Source organism: Podarcis bocagei, assembly GCF_964188305.1.
Source record: "Podarcis bocagei genome assembly, chromosome: 17".
In the NCBI taxonomy this organism is placed as follows: Eukaryota; Metazoa; Chordata; class Lepidosauria; order Squamata; family Lacertidae; genus Podarcis; species Podarcis bocagei.
Window position 1 is genome coordinate 29,470,289 of NC_138143.1, and position 26,934 is coordinate 29,497,222.

Consider the following 26,934-nt stretch of genomic DNA (forward strand, 5'->3'; position numbering starts at 1 on the left):
ATTTGATTGGCTGGTTAATAAAAAATATTTTTTAAAAAAATAAGTGAAAGCTATCAAAACATGAAGATATGGGTACCTTTGGCTTTCAGCCACATGATAAACTCACCCCAGCAATACAACCCATGCCACTTTTGCTGAATGGGAAAATGATGGAATAACCTTGCTGAGTGATAAGTAGTAACACAGCTACTTCTCTGACTCCTTACACCTAGCGTGTGCCTCTGTATTCAGAATTATTCCCTGCATATGGAAGTTCCACTTAGCTTTGGTGGATGTGAACCATGGTAGCAAAGTGGAACTTTTATATCTACAGGAGAAAACACACTTGTGACTATCAGGTTTGGGGGACAGAAACCATCCATTCTTTGCAAGCTTCCCCAATGATCTGGTTAGCTGCTCCTGAAAACAGAACGTTTAAAGATAGGAACAATAGGTCCAAGAGCCAAATATGGCCCTCCGCACCTCTCAATCAGGTCCTCAGAATTCACCCCAGGCCATGCCTCTCACTGACCCTACTTTGCCACACAAATGCTTTTGTCCGGATGGAATGTTTCCTTGAACTTTGATAATGCCTCTTGCTTGCCTGGAAGCCTGGAAGATAGAGAGGGGTGTCCAATACAGCCTACTGTACACAAGCAAAATTCTGTATTCATTGCTCCACCCACTTTACCTCTGGTTCCACCCACCAGTGACATGTGACCCTCAGAAGACCACTCAACCCAAAGTGTGGAACATAGAAGGGATGGAAAAGTGGATGACCCCATGTTCCCCTCCTGTGATTCCAAGTCACACATGATTAGAGGGCTAGAGACTGCCCCACTACGAGGAAGACCCTTTTCCAAGAGGTCAATTAAAACTTGAGCCTAACACTTTCCAAATGGAGTACAATTGACAGTTTTAAGCAAGCATATGTTCATTGCAATTTAATTTGATATTTTTTGTTTTATGCGTGGTTTATTTTTTAAAAAATTATCTTCTCCCAAACCCTGAGAAGGTTTGTGATGGACACTGAACTACATGCACACATGAGTACATATATATGAGACATTTATTTTGTTCCAATAAGGCAAGATTCACACTTGGAGAATAACAATACATTGTTTTCCATTTAGGCTTCTCTTTTCTGCCTCTCTTTTAATGAGGCTCTTGCCTCCCGCTATTTTATGTATTTGTCCTTGTTAATGTTCAGCTGTTACTTCTGCAGCCTTCCCTTCATAGCTTTCTTTTGGGCTATTGCTGTTGCCCTGAGATCTGCAAAGATGCCTTTAGCTATTCAGATCCTTCGGGAAATACTTTGGCCCTCCCCTTGAATGGGAAGACTCCACATGATGCAATTTGTGCCTCCTTTTCCCGCCAAGTTTATCGTAGGGCCCTCTCTCCTGCCCTACTACAGCAAACCTGCCTCTGGGTCTTCCTGCACTTCTGCATCTCTCTGAACAATCATACCAGCCTTTAGTGAAACTTTCTTGAGAGACTCTGCGTTCTGGAGGGAAATATGATCTCTCTCTGGAGCTCGGCAGGAAGGTTTGACTGTATACTCTGGCTGGCACACCCTTGCAATACAATGGGTCATCGTACCTGTATCTTTCGCAGTCTTGTCTATAGTAAAGGTATCTCCAGCCTGGCTCACTGGGGACCCTATTTCTCAAATAATCATAGTCTTTGCTCCTTTGTTTTCTAAAGTGAGTTGAACTCTGAGACTTGGACTTGCTTATGTCTCTAGCCACAAAGCCCTCGCTTCTTAATGGCAGGCTGCTCCTTAATAGTAAGCTCATATCTCTTGATTTGGACTTTCTGGGCTCTCTTCTAAGCCTCTTGTCCCTGGAATAGTTTGAATGGTGCCTTCCTTCATTTGGATGCCTTGCTCTTCCCCTTCCTCCATGTTTTTCCTTGGGGGAAGAATAGCCTTCTTCAAAATTGTATTCCATATCCCTCAAAGTGCACTTTTTAAAGATACCCTTTCGGCCTGCAGACAATGTTGCGTGCCTCTCTGAAGATGAGCTTTTCGAGTGATCTATGGGGAAATCCAGATCTTTCCATTTGGCTGCTTCTTCCTTTGCAGAGTTGTGCACAGCCACCAGGCTAACAACATCATCATCATTAAAGCTAAATGCATTGTAATCTCCAGATCCTAAGACATTTGGAGAATTCTTAGAGACTTCAGTGTGCTTTGAGCTTTGGGTGTGGACAGGACGCAGTTCCCCCATACCCTCATCTTCCTCTCTGCATTGATGAGACTGGGGGTGAGATAATGATCCAACTGGTTGTGTTTTTTTACCGATCTTGATCTTCATAAAACTGTCTGGTGTCTGTCTCCCTTTTTCAGTATCACTGTTGGACAAGTCCTCCAAATCGTTTCCTTCATCATTCGCATGGGATATTCCGTCTGTTCCAGCAAACGCATCAGTTAGATCTTTCTGTGAAGTAGAATGTAAGCATCCTATGTTCCTGTCCTCTACTTCACCATCAGTTTTGGGTGCCTCTTCATTATCATGCTCAACATCTGAAGATGCGGAAGAGACGGAAGAGTTAGAATCTTCCTGCGCGAAAGCAGGACAGGCATATGAGGCATTCCAGTCGTACTTCTTCAGGTTGAAGGGGGACTGCACAAAACTGATGAACTCATGAAGGAAGTGGGCTGTGAATTGACGCAAGTGAGGCCGTAGCAGGTCCTCAAAGTCCTTGCTCTGCAGATCATGCTGAGTCATGTTGTTGAGGATAAAGTTCAGTAAGGTATGAATCAGTGGCCTCTGATTGCCACACAATACTTTTAATTCTCGTTTCAGCCATGGAATCAATCTGTCAAAGCATCTTGGGTTTCTTCTGAATAATTCTGCTGAAGGAGTTCGGTTGAACTCTGGATTTTTAGTGGTTTGGACCTGGATGCCAGCACGGTATAGAGCTTTCCTGAAATGAATTACAGCTTGGGTTTTAAATTTCCCAAGGCTGATGACTTCTATATTAGCGTGTTTCTTTGTGACTGTGAACTGTTTCATGAGCTGGTAAAGATCCTTCTCTCTCTGAGACTGTGTTCCTTTAACTTCCTCATCCAATATGCCATTGTCAGGGGGTGATGCAGGTCTTTGGGTGGAAGCTGATGTGTGACCTTCCCCACAACCAGAAAGGGAGGCGCCCTTCAAAGGCAGAACATATTCACACAATGCACCTCTGGTGTTTACAGTGTGGAAAAAAGAATAGAAATGCTCCTTGCACAGTGGGCATATCACTTTCTTCCTTGACCACTTCTGGATACAGTCAAAGCAGAACCTGTGATTGCAAGGGTTCAAGTAAGTTGGGTCTCGGATTCTTTCCAAGCACATGGCACATTTTGAGTTTTTAGCTGTATCTGTTGGCATTCTCCTACCTAAAGAACCCCCACTTGAGGGTCTAAGGCCAGTTCTTGGCTTACATTCCTTATTCGGGGGTCTCATGATCTGAAAGAAAGCACACAGAAGACTTAACTTAGGCAGCAGAACATATACTCCCCCTACTGTAGAAATCTGATCATTCCCCAATGCTGTTGGAACCTAGACTAAGGAATAAATTGGGCTGGATCAAAAATAAATGAGGGGGGAGATGGAGGGCATCGGGTTGGAGAATGCTGCTTTGCAATAAGCAAGTCAAAAAATGCACTTCTTCCCTATATCCCCCACCTTCCATTGCCCCCAACTCACTTCTGCTCACCTCTTCCAAGTTATTATTTCTAAGAAGGTACTTGGTTTCAGCTGATTGTTCTCTTTCCCATGGAGACAATGTTCAATTCGAGTAAACAGAACACACTGAATGTTCTAGCTGTGAGCTCACTATGTAGGCGGACAAAGGATCCGTTTTTTCAACCCTTGCATAATATGGTGCTTATGAACCCATTGAAGGTGGTGGGCTTTAAACATCTGAACTATAAACAGAATTACAGTCGTACCTATTAGGACCCCTGCTTAACTTATTGCTAGCATGTTTGGGCCACAGCCAACCTGACACTCCTGCCATTGTGTTTGCACTGCACTAACCTTCATACAGCTTGCCAGTAAGCACCAGTAACTCAGGAGGTCAGGTGAACGCAGCCACTCCACCATGCCGTCCACTACTGGAAGTCTTCATGCTTGAAGTGCCTGTTTTGTATTTCAGTTCTTGCCTGTGCCATGTTGCTTCAGACCCCAGGAGAGGTGATGCTGGTGCAGGAAAAGGTCTTATCAATTGTGGGCTCCTTCCATCTGATCTTGGCCTTCCAGCGCTATCAAATAACTTGGGAAAGGAGCCATTCTTCAGCAACTCTCATCTGGCTTGTTTTAGAAGGTTGTCTGGGAAGAAGGTGCCAATCTGTTACTCCTAGGGTTGAAAACTCCAAAGCTTGTCAGTTGGTTTAATTAAACCAACTTAATTTAATTAAACCAATTTAATTAAATATGTCAGGAGTGCTCTGATGGTGTTTCCTGCTTGGCAGGGGGTTGGACTCGATGGCCCTTGTGATCTATTCCAACTCTATGATTCTATGAAACACGACACCCTGTTTGCATTTGGTGAAAGTGGTTACTACTTAGCATACTGGCTCTCGGAGACAAGATCATTTCCCCCCAAATGTGCCTTCAACAGACTATTCCTGCTTCAGCTATGATGGATATTCGTGATCCACCTGATTTCCCTCATAATAAGTAGGTTTAAGAAATACAGTCATCTGACTAAATTTCAAAGCTGCCGTGGTTATTTGGGGACAGACCTTGTAACTTTAACTAACAATGATCCTTGTGGCATGCAGATCTTATGTCACCCTAAAATGATACTTCTGGATTTGGGTTACAGTGTAGGTCCAAGTGTCTCAGCTGAAAAAATTGTTTAAAGCACAGATTACAGGATAATTTGAAAAGTCATTGGCCTCTCTCTCAGCACTCTAAAGTTAAGCATAAGTCCTCCTTTTGGATCATCTGGGGGTAGGGTAAATGAAAATTTTCAAGGGGGAAGCTAAGGGAAGGGAGGAAGACATTTATCTGATTTTTTGAATATGGGTTGCTGCTTACCTTATGAGATAGCAGCACCCCACAGAATTAAATCCTATGCTCACCAGCTGGTAAGTGGAGAATTCAAACTTTTGGGTGCTGCTTTGGAAGCCCCTTCCTTGCAGCAGGGAGTATGTTTCCACGCACTATTCAAAATGTTGGTGCTGACTGTCAGGGAACTGACATCAGAGCAACAGGAGAAGGAGAGGCTCTCCGATTCTGCAGGGGATGGTACCAGCACAAGGGAGAGACGTAGTTTGATAGAGGGGGAAGAAAATCAGCGTAACACCAAGGATCCAGGAGAGCAAATGGCAGAGGAGGTGGAAGGGCTCCGGGATTCTTCCTTGGAAGTCAGTGAGGAGAGCACTGGTCCTCCACTACCCACGCCCTCCCTGCGCAGAAGACTTCCGCGCAATGAGAGGCGGAGACGATTGGGTGTCAAACAGCTTTTATGCTGGCAAAGGTTTAAGAAACGCCCACGGACAGATTCTGCTGGCGACTGAGGCAGCCACGCTGAGATGGGCTGTGCAGTCAAAACGGTTTAAACTATGCAACCAAGCTTCCAAAAGGGAAGGTTTACGCACGAGTAACTCCCAACCATTACACTGACGTTTAAAGCCCTAAGCAGCCTTGGCCCAGTATACCTGAAGGAGCATCTTCACCCCCACCATTCAGCCTGAATACTGAGGTCCAGCTCCGAGGGCCTTCTGGCAGTTCCCTCGCTGCGAGATGTGAGGTTACAGGGAACCAGGCAGAGGGCCTTTTTGCTGGTGGCGCCCACCCTGTGGAATGCCCTCCCATCAGATGTCAAGGAAATAAACAACTATCTGACTTTTAGAAGCCACCTGAAGGCAGCCTTGTTTAGGGACGTTTCCAATGTTTGATGTTTGATTCTGTTTTTAATCTGTTGGGAGCCTCCCAGAGTAGCTGGGGAGACCCAGGCGGATGGGCGGGGTATAAACAAACAAACACACAAATAAACAAACAATTCTGCATGGGGAATCTGTGACTGTTCAGATGTTGCCTGGGTTCAGCTTCCATCAGCCCCAGCCAGCAGGGTCAATGGTCAGGGAAGCATTTTCAGGGAGATGAAAGGCCTCTGAAGGGGACCTTAAGATTCAGCAGGCAAGCAGTAGGAAGAATAAGGCAATCTTCCAGGTAATCTGGTCTCAAGCAATTTAAGGCTTTATAATCCATGGGTTAAAAGCAGCACTTTAAAAGCAGCACCCCTTCTTCCTGTTTCTCAGGTTTCATCCATTAACAGATCTATTTTGATGAAAAGCTCTTTAGGGCTGGACCCTGTTTTTATTTTACTTCTGAAAAATATTGTGCACCATACCAATTGTATTATGCATATATATGTGTACATTTGTACACGTATAGAACAGTGCTGGAGAGCCAACACGTTCAGTTGCCTTTTATACTCTGTGTTGCATGCAGAAGGTTCCAGGTTCAATTTCCAGCATCTCCAGGTCAGCTGAGAAAACATGGCATAAAACCAGTTTCATATTTCCTTCCACACCAAAGAAAATATATCTGCAATGACTATATCTAGCCATGGTTGCATGTAACCTCTAGGTCTAGAAGCAGCATGCTACGCTATGGACTATCAGATGGTGAGAGCAGCAACATAATAGGTTCATTGCCTTCTTCTGCTTTTGGGCTTCCTTTGGGAATCTGGCTGACTGCTGCGAGATATATAAGATGCTGGAGTATACAGATTGAGGGTCTGACCCACCAGAACTCTTATTTTATTCCTAGAAACAACTGCACACAGTCTTCTTCTTCTTCTTCTTCTTCTTCTTCTTCTTCTTCTTCTTCTTCTTCTTCTTCTTCGGCCAACACTCATAGCCGAGTAAGATTGTCTTCCATAAACACGGTTTTAACAATGAGTCCGTAAGTGACTGTGGAGGCCAATTCTGGACCCACATGTCCTTCCACAGTGGGGACATTTGTTCCCGGGCGGGAGTTGATCATGGTGTGGATTTGCCAAGCATGCCTTCCTCTTCCCCTTGCGTTCTGAGTTCAAGTGCCTTCAAAGTCCATGGCACCTTTGGTAAAGGCTGTTCTCCAACTGGAGAGCTCACAGGCCAGTGTTTCCCAGTTGTCGGTGTATATACTACATTTTTTTAGATTTGCCTTGAGACAGTCTTTAAACCTCTTTTGTTGACCACCAGCATTAAGCTTTCCATTTTTAAGTTCGGAATAGAGTAGTTGCTTTGGAAGACGATAATCAGGCATCCACACAACATGACCAGTCCATCAAAGTGGATATAATGGGTTGGGAGTTACTCGTGCGTAATCCTGCTCCGTTTGAGCATTAGATTGCCTGGTTAAACCCTCCGGACTGCACAGCCCATCTCAGCGTGGCTGCCCTTAGCCAACATAAGAGTTGTTTGACGCCCAATCGTCTCCGCCTCTCACTGCGCGGGAGTCTCCTGCGCAGGGTGGGCGTGGGCAGCGGGGTGCTTGGGCTCTCCTCGCTAACTTCCAACGAAGAGTCCTGGAGCCCCTGCACCTCCCTGTCCCGTTGCTCTCCTGGATCCCTGGTGTTACACTCATTCTCTTCCCCTTCTTCCCGGCTGAGTCTCCCTCTAGCGCTTGGACCTTCCCCTGCAGAATCAGAGACCCTCTCCTTCTCCCGTGCCTCTGATGGCAGTTCCCTGACAGTGGATGTGGAAGAATCATTGCTTCAACAGTTTGCTTCTTCCAGTACACTGATATCAGTTCACCTGTCTTCCCAAGTGATGTGTAAGATTTTTCAGAGACACTGTTGATGCAATCTTTTGAGAAGTTGGAGATGACATTTGTAACTGGTCCATGTTTCACAAGCATACATTAAGGTTAGTAGTACAATAGCTTTGTAAACAAGCATTTTGGTTTCCCTGCGAATTTCCTGGTCCTCAAACACTCTGCACTTCAATCAGGAGAAAGCTACACTTGCAGAGCTCAGGCGATGCTGGATTTCGGCATCAGTGTTGACCCTTGTGGAAAGATAACTGCCTAGGTAGGAGAAGTGATCAACATTTTCCAACGTTACACCATTGAGTTGGATTTGTGGCGCTGCAGAGGGGTTATTTTGTACTTGTTAGTGCAGCACTTTGGATGTTGGTTTTTTGGATGTTGAGCGACAGGCCAAGCTTTTCGTAAGCTTCTGCGAAGATATTTAGGATGGTTTGGAGGTTATCCTCTGAGCGTGCACACACTACGTTGTCATCAGCATACTGAAGCTTTATGATGGAAGTTACGGTAACCTTACTCTTTGCTTTCAGCCTGCTCAGATTGAAGAGTTTTCCATCTGTTCAATATATGATTTCTACCCCAGTGGGGAGTTTCCCTTCGACAAAGTGTAGGATCATGGCAATGAAAATAATGAATAGAGAACACAACTCTGTTTGGGGAACATTTAGGCCAACCTTTAAAAGAGCCACAAATGCAAAAGGAGTCTAAGCCAGCATTAAAACACTGGTCCATGCCAGGTTTTACTAAATTAAGGTGCTAGACTATAACTCCCATCATTCTTGACCATTGGCCATGCTGGCTGGGGCTGATGGGAACGGCATTTGAAGGACATCATGTTGGCTACACCCTACGAGGTTGTGCAGGGTAGATTGTTCCTGTTCGGTGTAGTTTCTGATGAACCCACATAAAACAGAGTGAGAGTAATAGTCTTGATTCCCTCACTACGAGAAGCGAAGTTACAGGGAACCAGGCAGAGGGCCTTCTCAGTAATGGTGTCCTGTGGAACGCCCTCCCATCAGATGTCAAAGAAATAAACAACTATATGACATTTAGAAGACATCTGAAAGCAGCTCTGTTTAGGGAAGTTTTTAATGACTGGTGTTTTAATGTATTTTTAACCTTCTGTTGGAAGCTGCCCAGAGTGGGTGGGGTAGAAATAAATTATTATTATTATTATTATTATTATTATTATTATTATTATTATTAAACATTTATACAGTAATTTAATAAAAATTGTTTATGTGGGGTACATAATTCACCCCAAAATAGCTGTCCTCTGCTGTCCCTCAAAATAATTTACTTGTGTGGTTTAAACATGATAGTAGCTCCACTCTCTAATAAATAACTAATTAATGAAGATCCTGTCAAATTTCTATTCATCATACTTTTTTGCTCCCTAGACATTGTCTCCTGTAATTGTTTAGGTACCGGTAAGTATTTTGGTTATCAGTGTTTTGCTTCAGACTCAACACCAGGATTATTTTATCATTCATTCAACACATATATTTTTTTCATATATACGAATTTATTGGTTTGAGCATAACATGTATAACCCCATTAAGAGAACAACTTAATAAGTTCCCTTGAGGGTTATTGGACTGATTTTCCTGGTGTGTAAATCAAGGTCTTCTGATAAATGAAAAAAATCCACCCTTCCTCTTGGTATCAGAACCACTTGGTGTGTCTTCTGCAGAGGAGTGCAGTTCTGTAGAGCTACCCTTTTCTTCATCTTGCCATGCCATCTGACCAGTGTCATTAGTTTCTCTTGTTTTCAACTCTATGTGCTCAATAACCAAAATGTCTTCTGCTTTGGGTTGAAGCACCTCAATAACAATGATCTCCTCTCCTTTGTGGTGGATCAGCTTGGTGCTTACCATGTCCTTTTGTTGTGATGGTGTCTGATCCGTGCTATCTGCCTCTTGCTCTTGAGATGGAACCTGCAAAGCATCAAACACTCGATTACTGCTAGCAGTCTGGCCAACATTAGAGATAGCTGTACTTGCACTATGAGTGCTGCCACCAAAGCTGTGACTGTTTAAGGCATTCTGCTTGCTTATTGGCTCTTCTTCTTCATCAATATCATCTATAGTTTGATGTGCACTCTCCATACAATTGGGGATGGCCTTGCATAGCAATGGCATACTCTCTTCTATCTCATTGAGGACACGTTCGTGTAATGGGCAGTGCCTATTGTGTGACCCTAAATGTGCATCAGCTTGGAAAAAAACGTGCATGTTGTCCTGACTTCTTACAAGTGCTCCATCTGAGGACCCAAAAGGAAGAAAAAACTGATCGAGTGTCTGGCTGGAACTGGAACTGGTTGCTCCTTGTATTTCATCATCCCAAGTTCCTTCCTCATTACTTGTCACTGATTCTCTATCTTCCCCCTCATTCTCATCAGAGTCTTCCGTTTCCTCCTCCTCCTCCTCCTCTTCTGAAGATGATGTAGTAAATGATGAATTGGACTGGGACACATCATCATGGATAGGAAAGGGAATGTCATAAGTGGCTCTCCAGTCATAGGCCTTAATGTTGAAAGGGGAGCGAGCAAAATTGATGAATTCGTGCAAGAAATGATTGGTGTAGTGGAGTAAATGAGGCTGCACAATGTCAGCAAAAGCTTGGCTGTCCAGATCAAAGATAGTTATGTTGTTCAATATGATATGCTGTATGTTGTTGATCAAGGATGCATGTGTTCCACAAAGGACTCTCAGTTCACGCTTCAACCAGGGAACCAACCTGTTAAGACGGACAGGGTTCCTGTGGAAAAAATCAGCTGATATATCCCTATAAAAACCTCCACTCTGGACGTTCCTGACACGTGCTCCAGACCGATAAAGGCCCCTCCTGAACTTAATTGTAACCTGCTCTCGGATTTGCCCAAGGGAGATGCCTCCTGGATGGGATGACCTCCTTATTCCAAGCTGTCTCATCAGCTCATCAAGTGTTCTCATCCTACCTTCGGAGTATCCTTCATACAAGATCCCATTGTCTGGCAGCGACTCAGGCCGGTGATCAATTGCTGACCTCTCCCCACACAGGCCATAGGATGCATTTTCAAAGGGAATAATGTACTCTTCAAAATCAGTGTCGGAATTTATGGTGTGAAAGAAAGAGTGGAAATGTTGTTTACAGAGTGGGCATTCTGCTTTCCTTTCTGACCACTCCAGGATGCAAACAAAACAGAATCTATGGAAGCAGGGATTTAAGAAGGCCACGTTCCTTATTCTTTCCAGGCAGATAGGACACCTTGAGTCAGAAGGTCCATCTGTTCCTTGGGCACTGTTCTCATTCCCTGAGCCATTCACAGATGAAAAGCTGTTGTCAGAAGTAGGCTCTTCACTGGATGATGCCATAATCTAATAAATAGGGAGAAAAAGACGAGCTCAGGCAATCAAAAAAAGAGAAAGTCATTGAGAAAACTGTCCCTTAAGAAAAAAATTGACACAGGACCTAATTATGAAGAAATGTGCTATTTTGGTTTTATTTTTGGGTGTGTGATAACCTTGATGGATTCAACAATAAAACTGATCTGAATTGAAATGGTGCTATCTCTTGCACATTTACGATGCTTTTTCAAACTAAAATAAAATGCAACTCCGTCAGGCAATTTAGCCTCATATATTGACTTCTGATGTCATAGCAGAAGTAGCCATTTGCTCTGCTAAATCTATATCTTAAGGTAGGGATGGGGGAAGCCCTTTATGTGGTATTGGCCTACAACTCCCATGATCCCTGAGCATTGGCTATGTTGGTTGGGGTTGAGTTGGGAATTGGAGTCTAGCAACATTTAGAAGGCCATTCTGCCTCGCCCACCATAACGAATGACTCTGTTATTATCCACATTAATTTCAAAGTGGAAAATTCCTTTATATTTGTTTACTTTAAAATTATACCTACATGGTATGGGGACTAGTGGCAGGGCAACAAAAGTGGATTTTGCAAGTCAAGTCCTTATAGCTGCCAAGAAATTTATGCTTCAAGCATGGGAAAACAAACATGCACCATTTATTATGCAATGGTTTGAGGGTCTTACCCAGGGGAAGGCAACCTAAGGCCCAGGGGCCGGATGTGGCCCAATCACCTTCTTAATCTGGCCCATGGACAGTCCAGGAATCACAGTGTTTTTACATGAGTAGAATGTGTCCTTTTATTTAAAATGCATCTCTGGGTTATTTGTGGGGCACAGGAATCCTTTCATTTCCTCCCCCCCCCCCAAAAAAATAGTCCAGCCCACCACATGGTCTGAGGGACGGCGGACGGGCCCACAGCTGGAAAAGGTTGCTGACCCCTGGTCTTACCACTCACCTTTACAGTGGGATAGGAGAGCTGAAAGGGGACCTTTTGGTTTCATATAGTACATGAGTAGATGATTCTGAAAAGTCCAGAACACAAATTTTCACTGCCCTCTAGCAGCTATGGTGGCTCATTTACCAGAAGCAATGTATTTAGTGTTAACTCTGGAAATTTATATTCAATATTGACCAAACTAAGCCTCCTAGTTGCTAGAGGGCTGTGAAAATTTGTGTCCTGGGCTTTTTAGACTTGTCTACCCATGTACGATTTGAATATGGCACATTGGTTGCCAGATGCGAAATATATTGGCATTATTTCCAGCTCTTCTATCCTACTATTACTACATTTTAACATATTTTTTAAAAATTGTCGATTTCATCTGGATATCTATCAGAACATTTGGATGGCATATATTGACATAGGTTTAAACTGAGATGGATGCATTGGCGGCTGTTGTCTTATTAATGTGAGCTGATGTGTGTTTTCCTCGGATTTCATTCCCCTCTTCCTTCTTGTTAAACTTGTTATAAAAACTAATTATTTATTATTTATTTAATTGACTCACAGAACCTTTGCCTCTCTTCTCAAAGCATAACATAAGACCCCCAATCATATGATCCATACCAGAGAATGGCTGCCACTGCAAAGTACTCAAAATGGAGACAGGTAATAATTACCAGCCGCTCAGTACAGTTTTTATCATGCCACTGAAACTGAATATAATTGGCCATTTGCAGTGGTTTTATGCTACCACCCAATTCACACAAAGCTCACCATGCACCAGTTTCAATGATATTACTGGAACCAATAGATTTCAATTTCACTGTTGATTTCTTGCAGTCTTTACATTCACAGACCTGAACATTCAAGGGAGCATCCAATATGTTCTGTCAACCAAAAGGAGGTGATGTGAATAGGCAGTTGTCATGCTTGGGAACTAGGGCTATATCCTGTTAAAAGGAACAGATCTGTAACTTGGGAATACTCCTTGATTCAAAGCTGCTGCTGGAGGTCCAGGCAGTGGCAGAGGAACCCTCTCCGGCCCCCAGGGCGGGACGCCGAGGGGCGGGACGAACCACCCGGCAGTGCATGCACGCCGTCTGTACACGCATGGCATCCTGTATGGACTGCACATGTGTAGCATCCCATACGGACTGTGCATACATGGCAGCCCATACAGTCGCTGTGTGAGAGGCAGCCTGTACGGACACCCGTTTGGATGGCATGTGCGAGCAGCAGCCCGTATGGAAAGCACGCGAGTGGCAGCTCATACGAACTGCATGTGCTGACTGTGTGCAAATCCTTGGCCGCTCTACAACTGGGGGGAGGTAGTGGGCTATCTTGCCACCCCCCCATAGTGGTACCCAGGGTGGCCCACCCCCTCCACACATACCCTTCGTATGCCCCTGGGTCCAGGAAGTCTTGGTGATGAGGAGGGCTTATGCCCAGTTTGGGCTCGCTCACCAGATATGACCATTGCTCAATGAGCATGGCCTGGTGTCTAATGACATCTCCTTTGAATGATGGCATTCCTCTTTAAGCGAGACTGTGCTTGGATGTGCTGCAAGTGTGGGAATGAACTGGAAGACAAAGACTTGGCCAAGGCCACTTCAGATATTCAGGGCTGAGGCAACACTCATACAAGACCTTTCTTCCAATTTCACATCTTTAACCACTTTATTATACCACTTCTTAGGACCACCAGATTCACAAAGAAAAACAGAGCTAAGCCCAACCAATGAGTCTGCAAAAGTCTTACCTAGAGATATGTGCTAAATTTTTGTTTCCTTCTTGCCTAGTATCTCTTTTTCACTCCACTCTGAGGTCGTCTCCAGCCTCCTTTTCTCCTCATGTCTCTGCCTTTCCCTTAAGGAGCCATGTCTCTTGAACAGCTTGGGATAAGCAACATTCTGGCAGGGAATTTTAATGATGTCATAATCATAGACTCAAAAAGGCCCGGCTCATAATGATGCCTCTGCTGTTGGGCCTTACCTATGAAAAGATGACATCAAGCGGCTATTCTAGTTATAACAACAAACAGCCTAAAGATGAATTGGAGGAAATATGCTTCATGGGATGAGATGCATATCTTCAGATACAGTGGTACCTCAGGTTACAAACGCTTCAGGTTACAGACACTTCAGGTTACAGACTCCGCTAACCCAGAAATAGTACCTGGGGTTAAGAACTTTGCTTAAGGATGAGAACAGAAATCGTGTGGCAGCAGAGCGGTGGCAGCAGGAGGCCCCATTAGCTAAAGTGGTGCTTCAGGTTAAGAACGGTTTCAGGTTAAGAACGAACCTCTGAAACAAATTAAGTTCTTAACCCGAGGTATCACTGTAGTATATATCTCAACTACCCATATAATAGATACCGTGTTTCTTTTCACAGAAAGTGTAACTTATTGGGGGTGCAGACCTAATTAGTGTCCGTACTCAGAACATATCCTTCAGGTGTGTCAATAGTGTATCAAATAGCTTGCTCCAGAACTGGATCTAGCAACGTTACTGGTGTGTACAAAGAATATACAAGTACTATCTAAGAAATGGTTGGTGGTAATTGTGGTTTAATTGGTATCTTTGGTGTCATAAATCACCTTGTGATCTTTATGCTTTTAGAGAAAACTGGTAAATGAAAATAGGACACCTTTTTCAGGCAGTCATTCCATGGAACAGCTTAATATGATTTCCCTCTGTGTAGACTTGATATTTCTAACCTCTGAACCTTGTTAGAAAAAATTATTTCTACTTGATCAAATTAATAATGGAATCACAAGAGAGGCATTTGAGAGGCAATGTACCTGCCACAGTCCTAATGAAACTCATATCTGCCTGGTTCTTAAATTTAGACATTTTTATGCCATTTCATTATTAAAAGAATAAGATTCCAAAGCCAGAGCTTAATTTCTTCCTTAGTTCAATCATTTATGTTTATAATACCAAAAGAGTTAGTATTTGATAACTTTAGTCATTCAGATTAATGAATTCTTTCAGCAATGACTCCATACAGGACACCAGGAAACCAGAGTTTATTTACTTGTTTTATTAATGGAGGAAAGACCAACACACAATTTTAAGAAGTTGTGAAGTTTCACATATCTTAAGGAAAATTCAGCTTGCAGAATTCATACAAAGAAACATACAAAGTGAAGCTTGTCTTCATTGTTCCACCCACTTTAGGTTTTCCCAACTTCTAAAGAAAAAATATTGATTCCTGAATGGGACTCCCGAGCCTGTAGCTCTCAGAGGAGTTTCATAACCCCAAAGCCATTCCTGAAGTCAGGGAGAACATATTACATGTACTGTAACAGCAGAGAAGGGATCTGGAAGAGAGCTCCCTAGACACCTGTCTGTTGGAATAGTCAACATAGAAGAAGAACATCTGGATTCAAACATTATCTTAAGTGCATTACGTGTGATGAACTGCATTGGTGTATAGCTCAACTATTTGTGTACACATGTACAGAGATTGCACACTTGTTAAAGGTAACATGTGAGCCCTCCTAGAAACTGGGATGAAACCATCCAACACTTGCAGCATGGAAATATTTTGTCCATCTCTACTTGTCAGCATAGGCGGAGGTGGGGGAGGGGAAACCCACAAGAATCTCAATTTAAAAGCTTAGCAATAAATGATTTGGCACCTCACATCATGCAAAAACCTGACACAGAAACCTGAAGTTGACTTTCACAACATGGGATGTGAGCAGAAGCACTGAAATGAAAAGCAATATGCTGGCGCCAGTGGAGCCTGGCAGTTTCTATTATCGCTGACTTTCAAACTGGTAGAGAATTTTGCCTACATGATGAAATGACAATTCAAAGCAAACTTTAGAATAGTGTATATTCAGACTCTGAGGTGAAACAAATCATGGGAATTTGAGCAAAGGCTATTTCCTGCCGCATGCAGAGTGAACATTTGAAACCATTAAAGGTTCACAAGCTGCCATTGATGGAGGAACCATCAAAGTACACGGCAAGTGAACGAGTAATCTCAGCTGCCCTACTTTCCCCCAAGGTTACCGAAAGGCCACCAATCAATATTTGATGGTATTTGACAATAAAGATGCAATATTTGAAAGTATCTGATGTAGAATACATAGCACTTGACATATTGCTGTTGCTGTTGGCAATGGGACAACAGCAATTGCTGCTGTTGTTGGGAGACAATGGAAGGCATGTTGTATTGCACATGGGACAGATGAAGGTGTCCAATTTTGCTGCTACAGGTCCTCCTAGCAGTCATTCCTCCTCTGGTCACTGCTGTGGATACACAACCTGTCTGTCTCCAGGCACTGCGATCATCTGGCAAGGGATTCCATACAGCGAGGTTAATGTTGTCAGCCTTCATGCCATGTTTGTAGACAGAGTTGGTCTGCCAACAGGCCTAGTGCCTGAAGCCAGCTTCCTGCAGAGCATATCCTTGGAGATCCTGCCATCTTCTGTTCTGTGTACATGGCCAAGCCAGCATAGACATCACTGAGACAGAAGCCTCAATGTTTTCCAGGACAGAGTCCAAAGAAAGATGTGCTCTCCCAAGCCTACAATCGCAGCTCATCATATAGCAAATAATGAGCAGCTCTTGATAGTAACTTGGTTAGCAATATGATGCCCGCCGTGTGGCAAATAACATTTGGAAGTAGCAGACATGCAGCAGTCAACAGATGCCATTACAAGACAGTAGATGTGCAGTGGAAATAAAGATGGCTGACCTGCAATTTGTTGTTGTTTAGTCGTTTAGTCGTGTCCGACTCTTCGTGACCCCATGGACCAGAGCATGCCAGGCACTCCTGTCTTCCACTGCCTCCCACAGTTTGGTCAAACTCATGCTGGTAGCTTCGAGAACACTGTCCAACCACCTCGTCCTCTGTCGTCCCCTTCTCCTTGTGCCCTCCATCTTTCCCAACATCAGGGTCTTTTCCAGGGAGTCTTCTCTTCTCATGAGGTGGCCAAAATATTAGAGCCTCAGCTTCAGGATCTGTCCTTCCAGTGAGCACTCAGGGCTGATTTCCTTCAGAATGGATAGGTTTGATCTTCTTGCAGTCCATGGGACTCTCAAGAGTCTCCTCCAGCACCATAATTCAAAAGCATCAATTCTTCAGCGATCAGCCTTCTTTATGGTCCAGCTCTCACTTCCATGCATCACTACTGGGAAAACCATAGCTTTAACTATATGGACCTTTGTTGGCAAGGTGATGTCTCTGCTTTTTAAGATGCTGTCTAGGTTTGTCACTGCCTTTCTCCCAAGAAGCAGGCGTCTTTTAATTTTGTGACTGCTGTCACCATCTGCAGTGATCATGGAGCCCAAGAGAGTAAAATCTCTCACTGCCTCCATTTCTTCCTCTTCTATTTGCCAGGAAGTGATGGGACTAGTGGCCATAAATTGTATATTTTCATTCATTTGTTCAAACAGAACAGGAACATTTCAAGTTTGAACACAGACAGGGAAATCCAATGCTTGCTTGTCTAGAAATAAGCCCCAATTAGTTTGATGGAATTTTCTTTTATATGAGAGAGCATTGTATTTCAGCCAAACTCCAAGTTTGGAAGATGAGAAGCTGTTTGGGAAAGATTGCAAGTTATTACACAGTATTCCAGCAGTCTTGAAATACGTCTATCAATGACAGCATTGGTGGACACAGGTATGGTGTACCATCTCAGGCACAACTGAAACAGTCCTGAGGCCCAACTCCACATTCTAACAGTGGACCAGTGGCTGCTTGAATATGCCACTACATAGAAGTTATGCCAAAAAGTACTTTGAGATTTCCTTTAAAACAAAGTGGTATAAAAATTTTATTAAATAAAATAAATAAGATAAGTGGGGGCAGCCAACATGGTGCCATTCGGATGTTTTTGAACTCCAGCTCCCATCAGCCGCAACCAGCATCACCAATGAATAATAATAATGATAATAATTTTATTATCTATACCCCGCCCATCTGGCTGGGTTTCCCCATAAACTCTGGGCAGCTTACAGCATATATAAAACATAGTAAAACATCAAACATTTAAAACTAATACAATGAAGCTGCCTTCAGATGCCTTCTAAAAGTTATGTAGTTCTTCATCTCCCTGACATCTGATAAGAGGGCGTTCCACAGGGAGGGCACCACTACTGAGAAGGCCCTCTGTGTGATTCCCTGTAACTTTGCTTCTCACAGTGAGGGAACCACCAGAAGGCCCTTGGAGCTGGACCTCAGTGTTTGGGCTGAACGATGGGAACTTACAGCATATGGAGAATACCATGCTGCCTAACTGAGCAATAAGCTATTCATGTGAGTGGTCCTGATTATTATCAGGAAGGGGAATAGCTATGGGGTGTTGGAAACTGTCGGCATGGTTCAGAGATCCAGTTTACATAGCTATTTTGCAATGTAGAATAGCCACTACACATAGTATTTCTAAACCAATTACGCATCTGAATCGCTCAGGGCCAAAACACATTATATACTTGCCATAGGAATGCTGAACCTTCTGACCCTCATTCTGGTCATAAGTCAAAACCACATCCTCTGCCATCACATCATAATTGTGATTATCCACATCAGGGCTTTTTGTCAGCCGGATCTCAGTTCCAGCACCTCTCAGGTGGGTTCCATTGCCATTATAAGAGAACAAGGGAGGCATTCATGGTGAGTTCCGGCACCTCTTTTTCTAGAAAAATAGCACTGCTCCACACCCATTTTTCCAGTGGTCACTGGAGGGTGTGTGGAGACCCACTGCATCATGACATAGGTCTGCATGTTAAATGTTTCCAGAACTGGGCAGGAGAGGAATTGGTTGTCTTGAGAACAACAGCACCTGTGTGACAGCTTTAACATGTGTACCATCCCTGAGCAATTCCTCTCAGCAGTAAATTCCATAGCAGCAATGTGAATCTGTTGCAAGAAAAAGAACAGAGTCTTGTGTCACCATTGATTGATTGATTGATTGATTGATTATGGCATAAGCTTTAATGGAGCTAGGATCTACTTTGTCAAATGCATGAAGTGTTATTTGCAGTTGGCAGATATAATAGATAGAAAGACAGATATCTACCTACCTACCTACCTACCTACCTGTCTATCCCATTTATGATTCCCCCCCCCTTGTGCATACCTGCTGAGAATAACACTTCATGCATCTCAGGCGAGGTCTAGCCGCTAAAGCCTATGCCTTGATAAATCAGACAAAGGAAGTCTGTAAGGTTCCACAAGTCTCTCTGTTTTTAAACCACTATTCTATTTTTTCACTCCTTTCCAATGTTGGGAAATGTTTAAAGCCCTGCTGGGTAATTAATGCTCCAACAAGTTCCTTCTCAACAGCATAAAATGCTACTGCTTTTATACAAAAGGCTTGGTAATTCAATAAACAGGTACAGAAAAATAACCTACACCTTGTTTTTAAAAAATCCTCTTGTACATCAACACAGTTCCTCTATGGGGGCGGGGATTCACCCTTGAATAGGGATGGGGGGGGAATTGATTCAGTTCACATCTAAAGGCAAATCTCTTTAATTTTCATTTTGCAAAACAATGTGCACCCTCAAACACGGACATCCTCTGACTCTTGCAATGCAGTTCTACAGCCAAGTAATATGCAGAAACATTTATACACAAGGGTAAAGTAAGCCTTAAAAGGTGTATAATGGTGAATATAACATACAAAATTTATATATGGGGACAGTTCTTGTAAGAACTGGGACCTGCGGGTATAGGGTGCTATACAAATTTAATGAATAATAATAATGATGATATTTTTGCAAAGCAATTTATGCTTAAAAAAGATAAATTTTCATGAGGAGTTCTATTTTTTTATAACAAGAAAATCACAAACTGATGTGGAAATGAGGATACATGAACCCACAAGTGGGAAACTGAGTGAGACCAAATATGACAGATTTTCCCATCCCTGCTCTTGACAATCTTCAATTACTGTTTTGGGAACTTCTAAGTCTAATTATTTTTGTTTGTGACTGCTGCTCTGGAGCTTGATTTGACTGGAGTAGCCCTGATGGTAAAGAGAGTGTCATTCTTCCCAATTAAGCCTTTTGCTTGAAATTGTTTTGTGGCTTGGGAGGAGGGGTTGGGGAGTCATGTCAGCACTGCTACTACAATAAATGAAGAGAGCCAGCACTTTAGAGTCTGAATGATAAACATGAACATTTCCAAGGATGAGAATTTCAAGTCGGTTGTTAATTAGCTGGCGGCAAACAGCACAGACAAATATTTTGCTCTCAAGAACGACAGCAGTCTGTTGTTGTTTTTAACAAGGCTTCAGCTGGAGCATTTTGCCCAGCGAAATAAAAGCTTGCCATTAAGTGTCATTTGAACTGGTGTCATAAATGAAATCTAACAGAGGCGACAATACTTGCTACTTGAACTAGTGCAGATAATCCAAGCGGGAGCGAGAAAGCAGCCCTAGCAAACATTATGCTACTGCCTCAGGATGGTGTTCATTCAGTAAGTCACAAAACTTAATGGTGCAGCAATATACATTGGGTAGCCAGAGCTATTTTCTGCTTAGCCACGGGGTAAGATACCGGAATATTTGGCAAAATGTCCATTGCTGAGTGTGCAGAATGACAAAAAGGTGCTTAGTTTTGTTTTCCTTCCTTGTTTCCTGGGGTTTGGCACTAACCTTAGAAAATGTGGTCTCAGGCAGCTGAAAACAGATCCACTGAATTCAGTCTTTAAAAGTCGTTCAGTTTTTCTAAACAGTGACTGAAATTTAAGTCAGCAAAGCAAATGATACAATACCCATACAATAGGCTACATTCCAATCACAATTAATAAATTTCTACACACACACACACACACACACACACACACACACACACACACAGCAGGAGGTATGAACACAATTCAAGGATATGTTCCAGCCAAACAAATGCTCTTGAACAGGATGCAGAGCAAGGCTGGTAAACAGCATGGCCTAGGGAGTAGGCACAGTATGGGCAAGTCCCAAAGGCCAGGCTAACAGACCAGGGCAGAAATTAAATTTGGTATCTGGGTCTGAGGTTCTCCATCCCTGAGCTAAAAATTTTACATATTTACATGGGTGTTGGTTATGGATAGGGATGAAAGTATTGGTCAATATCGATTCTCTCATTTTTCCAATCTTAGATTTATTTCCTCACATTTATATGACATGAAAATTCACCAACGTTTTAGTGTGTCAGGCTTCGGAGAATCAGATTCCTCCCCCATGGCAGTAGATAAGAAAATCAAACAAAAGGAACGTCTTACCAGTTAGATTCTTTAATAATCACAGTGAGAGATAAAGAAGACATCTACCTAGAAATGGTGGTGCTCCCAGTTAAGGGTCACTCCCCTCTTCATCCCTATTAATCTACATCATTCCTACGTTTTGTAATCTGAGTTTGCACCCTCTGCACTTTCTGTTCTAACACTTTCTGAGCTCTCTGTGTCTTTGGAGAACGGGCATGAATGCTGTCCAGAAGCAGCGAATCTGTTAACTCTCTCTTCTAGTGTTTCTTCTGCTAGCTGTTCCCCATCCTATATTTCTCAGCTTCTGCCTTCTGAACTATACCCCTATGCAAACCACTGTTCCAAATCTATACTGTCCTCCTGCTCCTAGGAAGATTCAGGATCAGGATCATGGGGAGGGAGTGGCTCCTACTATTATTCCTCATTGCAGCCCTCCTCAGCATGGTCCCTGACATAGTGTGAATTTCTTCTTATAAAGACACTTTAATATGCAGTTTTGACTAAGGTACACATTTTTTGCAGGCAATTTCCCCTAACACAATGCATTTCCGCATGTTATTTTCACCAAAGCCTTCATTTTTATGCACACTTTCCCCAAACATATGCATTTTTGTAAACGTTCCTTGGTTGGAGAATTGCATTGCAAAATTCAGAAAAGCGCAAATTTCACAGGATAGCCGTTTTCTGGTTCACATATTAGTTTGTAAAATTTGAATTTGATAGATTTGGCTTTAAATGCATACTGAATTGAATTTCTCCTCCATCCTTACTTAAGAAATGACCTTGAATTCCCAGCAGTGAATAGCAGGTCTGCCCTACCTTGTCTTGTTATTTATTCATTCAATTTAGGAATATATATCCTGCCATTAAAAAAAGAAAGAAAGGAAAAAGGTGACTTGGAAGTTTCAATTACTGAAAGATTTGCCTGCCAGAACTTTAACTGGAACAGCTAGATCAGATCACATTATATCAATCTTGAAATAATTGCACCGGATGTTTATTTGTTTCCAGATCCAACTTACCTTTAAATCCCTAAAAAAAATTGGAAGCAAATACCTATACAAACCCACCAGTATCTGAACGTCTTCTACTGAGGCCCTACTCCACGTGCCTTCATTAATGGAAGTGTGTTACACAGCCACAAAGGAGAGGGCTTTCTCAGAAATGATGTCCCAAATTTGGGGTGCTGGAATCTATTTTGATAAAGGGTAGTACGCAAATAAGTGCCTCAGTGCCTAGGACTTGCCGATCGCATGGTCGGCGGTTCAAATCCCCGCGGCGGGGTGCGCTCCCATTGCTCGGTCCCAGCGCCTGCCAACCTAGCAGTTTGAAAGCACCCCCGGGTGCAAGTAGATAAAATAGGGACCGCTTACTAGCGGGAAGGTAAACGGCGTTTCCGTGTGCGGCTCTGGCTCACCAGAGTAGCTTTGTCACGCTGGCCACGTGACCCGGAAGTGTCTGCGGACAGCGCTAGCTCCTGGCCTGTAGAGTGAGATGAGCGCACAACCCTAGAGTCTGTCAAGACTGGCCCGTACAGGCAGGGGTACCTTTACCTTTTTAGTACGCAAATGGTTTTAAAATAAATGCATGAATATCTTCCCTATGGCAGCTTATGCAACATGATAAGTAGTAATAAAAATACAGATAAAAACAAACTCATAAAGATTTAACTACAAAAAGTGAGACAGTGATAAACAACATCTGTGATAACTCCTGCTTGAAATTATGCTTTGAGATTATGGAGAACACTACCATTTGGGTGTTAGCAGCCTCTGTGGTTGGACTGGGGTGGCCTAGTTGTTTGGGGATACCAGCATGATCTGTGATGATTTTGCATCCCTCCTGTCCCTCCCAAATAAGCCTGAGAGCCTGAAAGGCATAGAACAAAGCTTCCAGGACCATTAAAAACTAGAAATTGTGTGTATAATGGGGCTTTTGCAGAGCTCTGTCTAAGCTTCAATTAGAGATCAGAACTTGGATGAAAAGAAACAGACATTTTTGAACTTGGGTCTTTTCTCACTGAGCTTGCACATTTTACTGCAAAAATAAAATAAAATAAAATATAGCTCAAGGTAAACAATTTATGGCCCATTTTCTATCTTGTGTTTAAAACTTGATAGGCACACCTTTCTGCAACCTTTGATGTGACCATTGCTGAAACATTTTAGAGCCATTTCCTGTCCTGTAGAGGCGACCAGGCACATAAATTGCAGATTTGCGGGGAGGGGTGTTCCAGATTCCAGGAAATGGCTGAGAGATTGAGTGAAGCAGAAGGAAGGAGTAACGCTGGTAAGTAAAACCTCCTTATCCACAGTAAGCACACTTCAGATGTCCCATGGCTCCAAAGATGCAGCTAAGCCTGTTCTTAAATCTGTAAGACACATACTTAAACCAGAGGCCACCGAGGGAATTGCTTATTTCCTTAAATGTCAACAAGCAATTCTTCCAGACTTCACTCAACAGTCAAATATGGTTACATCTTTCTTTATAACAGTTTTTTACCCAGGAAAGGTATGGGAAATGGGACAGGGAGAGGGAGAAGAGAGAACAGGCCACAAGCCACTCATTGTTGGGGCTGTGTTAACCATACAATTGTGTGACTCAGGGGGTTTCTCTCATATACTGTATTGTAACACAAGCAAGGGGTATTTGGAATACCCATAGGGAATTCCCACATGAGATAACAGATTTCCCAAGCAGAGACTGGTTTCCTTTCATGTCATTCATGATTCTCCTCTTACACTCTTTATCCCCACAACCATGAGAAAACATAGGGTGACAGTGAATAGCCCAAGGTCACCCAAGTCATCTACACCCTAGTCCATTTAATATCCCTCCACATTCTGGAAAGAAGGCATAATAGTAAATAAGTTGGGTTGAGGGAGTAATCTTTTTCCAAGGGGCTGAAAGTTTAGGAAGAACTTCTTAACAGTTCTGTGTAGCACCTTTAAGACTAGCCGATTCAGCCTCCAGACCTACCTAACTGGGTGCCATCCCATGAATTTTAGTGGTCCTTACTTCTAAGTAATGTATGGTTATTGTGACATTAACCCACACTAGAAATTGTGAGAGCATGGACCCCTCCTAAACCAAGGGTAGACACTTCAGTTTAGTGAGTTGCTAAGGATTTACACAACTGCAATGCTTTTGTGTCCACATCATTGCGAGGGAGGAGGATGGGAAGAAAGCCAGAAAAACTTGGTGTGTGATCTGCTTTGCCACAGGCTGCCACACTGGGTCCAGGAGCCACCAGTCACGTGTGTGTGTGAAGGAAGGAAGGAAGGAAGGAAGGAAGGAAGGAAGGAAGGAAGGAAGGATACTGTTGATAGATAAAAAGATCAGAACAGAGAACCCTTGAAATGTAGGGATGGATGACTTCGTTAAAATCAGTTTCTCTCTTAAATTAAGGTCTCCAGATTTCCACATCAGTTTGTGATTATTATTTTTAAAGTGCATGAAAAATCACCAGCATATTAGCATGCTAATAACCACATTTTAAAATGCAATTCTGCCTAATATATACATTTTTGCAAGCAGTTTCCCCAATTATGATCCATGTTTGCATGTCGTTTTCATGAATATGTGCATTTTATGCACACTCCCTACTCATAGATGCATTTGTGTACCTATAAGTAGGTTGGAGTATTCCATTGCAAAATACATTTCAGCTCATATACTGTTTAGGAATGTGTGAATTAGGTCAGTTCACAATGAAATGATAGCCAATCTGAATTTATCCCCCATCTCTATAGGCAATATGTCTGCTTCAAATGCATAATATGTATGTGATCCAAGAGCTGGAGCCAGAGACCAGTAGGCACTCAGATTGCAAGAGCTGATGGCAAACTCTTACAAATATCAGTATAGCAAGAAAGGTATTTAAGAAATAAGGCGTGTGGGGGGGGTGTGATAGCAAGCACTCAGTTAATCAGAAGCTCAACAAAAAGTTCTGGCCTCTTGTTTATATATCTGCCATATACTTGAAAACTGAGTGGGCTGATAGTCTGGTGTATTTATAGATAGGATTACTGTTGCCAGGACAAGGAAGCAGGGGGGAGAGCTAGAAAAATAAAAAAGTAAATGTTATTTGCTAATTTATAAAGGTTTTAGGTCTCATGAGAATTATTTAAGGCACACAAAAAATAGAGCATTCTCTGCAGAGGGGAACAACAAGTATGCTGAGAAACAGCCTGGAAAAAGTTGTTCCCGAGTTGATGCATATGCAGTCTATAGTTTTTTCTCCATAGAGGCACACAGGATACAGCACTTGATTCATGGTAGCTGGCCAATGAAAGACCTCTATGACTTTTTTGTGGTGGGCATCCCTATAGCAGAGTGTTAAAATGTTCACATCGGACTTTAGTTGCATAATAATGGCAGGGAAATAATTACTTAAATGCTTTTGCAGAAACATATGGCTTTTCCTTTTTTCTTTTGCTGGTATCTCAGTATTTTGCACTGCCAAGATCCAAGATCTGAATATTTGGGGGTGGGAGGCACTTGATACTAACCCCTGCTTTCTCACTTTATTTTCACAGAGAGAGAGATTGTGCATCAAGGCCCCACACCCCCTCCTTTGGTGAATAAAACATGTGGTCACCATGGGTGAAAAAGGAAGCCACAACTTTTATTGGTTACAGAAGGTGAGTGGTATTGGCTTTAGGCATTGGACCCAAACCGACTATATCTGACTCCTGTCCACCATACAGGAAGTCTCACAAGGCTTAACCACCCGTAGGGGGAGCCCTGTTGATGTACATCAACTCGGAGCTCCCCCAGGGTCACTGGAAAGGTCATGCCATGGCCTTAGCCACCACCCGGGCTTCGGACAGGAACCACGACCCCCGGATTCCTTTAACTCAATACCCTTCAAGGGGAGGGGTAGGTAATGGCCACAACCTTCCCTCCCATAAACCAAGCTTTTCCAATGTCTAACTGCCAAATCTTACAAAGTTGTGATGATTTGCTAAGAGGTAGGCGAAAAACCAAGTGGCCAGTGCCAATTTGCCAAGTGGAAAAATTCCTACCAGGCCCCTTCAACAGGTGACCACAGCATAACTGAAGTCCATAGCAAGGTCAGGTGACAAATGCAGGAAGCAAGGGTGGGAGGGCAGGAGATCCATGGAAGCCGGGAGCAGAAGGGAGAACTCCCGGCTTCGCAACTACTTAAATGCAGCAAGCCATGCCCCCCCCCCCGCCAGCTGGATTGGCTGGCTGCAGTCGTGACACACGCCAGGACTCCCCAGTGATGCGGGTGCCTAGACACACACCCCGCTGAGGGCGGGAAGTGCGAGGCCTGTGCACAACCCCTCCCCTCCCGGAAGAGGAATAGCTTTGGGATAAAGCTGTCATGGATGCTAGCACAAAGTGGCAGCAAAACAAGAAGTGGCAGTACTTTGTACCAGTGGATACTGTTACAAAAAAGCACTGGTACTAAAGTATTATTAGTACTACTACATCCTCAGCCAGCATTACCAATAGTCAAAGATGGTGGGAGCAGTTGTCCCATGAAGTCTGGAGTCAGGTTCCCCATCTATGAAGTTGATTTTGTTAACAGAGCTTTTCTTGTGTGTTTCACACCCTTATTATGCAGCTACGAAAAAATCATTTGCTAATCTGAAAACTTAACAAACCATCAGCACATGCACTTGGAGGGTGCCTGTAATTGCAGCACTCCTAAACGTGATGGACAGA

At 43.1% G+C, this 26,934-nt stretch overlaps 2 protein-coding genes and 1 long non-coding RNA gene across 4 annotated transcripts; 1 reads left to right on the forward strand and 2 right to left on the reverse strand.

Moving 5' to 3' along the window:
* Positions 1–1,030: 1,030 nt before the first annotated feature.
* On the reverse strand, positions 1,031–3,776 carry LOC308577277 (uncharacterized protein). Of its 2 annotated transcripts, none has more exons than XM_081177319.1 (2): positions 3,685–3,776; positions 1,031–3,434 (listed from the first exon to the last, which is right to left on the reverse strand). In XM_081177319.1, exon 2 carries the CDS (start codon positions 3,429–3,431, stop codon positions 1,266–1,268), a length of 2,166 nt encoding a protein of 721 aa, XP_081033445.1. In that variant the 5' UTR covers positions 3,432–3,434; positions 3,685–3,776; the 3' UTR covers positions 1,031–1,265. The 2 variants fall into 2 exon arrangements, with proteins under 2 accessions (XP_081033445.1, XP_081033446.1); XM_081177320.1 differs by lacking the exon at positions 3,685–3,776 and adding an exon at positions 3,654–3,674.
* Positions 3,777–9,238: 5,462 nt separating this feature from the next.
* LOC308577247 (E3 ubiquitin-protein ligase Topors-like) lies at positions 9,239–13,939 on the reverse strand. The gene is made up of 2 exons (XM_081177286.1): positions 13,789–13,939; positions 9,239–11,092 (listed from the first exon to the last, which is right to left on the reverse strand). Exon 2 carries the CDS (start codon positions 11,087–11,089, stop codon positions 9,353–9,355), a length of 1,737 nt encoding a protein of 578 aa, XP_081033412.1. The 5' UTR covers positions 11,090–11,092; positions 13,789–13,939; the 3' UTR covers positions 9,239–9,352.
* Positions 13,940–14,014: 75 nt separating this feature from the next.
* On the forward strand, positions 14,015–16,112 carry LOC308577248. The gene is made up of 2 exons (XR_014003541.1): positions 14,015–14,132; positions 15,209–16,112. It is a non-coding gene; the product is annotated as an uncharacterized lncRNA (long non-coding RNA).
* The last annotated feature ends 10,822 nt before the right edge of the window (positions 16,113–26,934 follow it).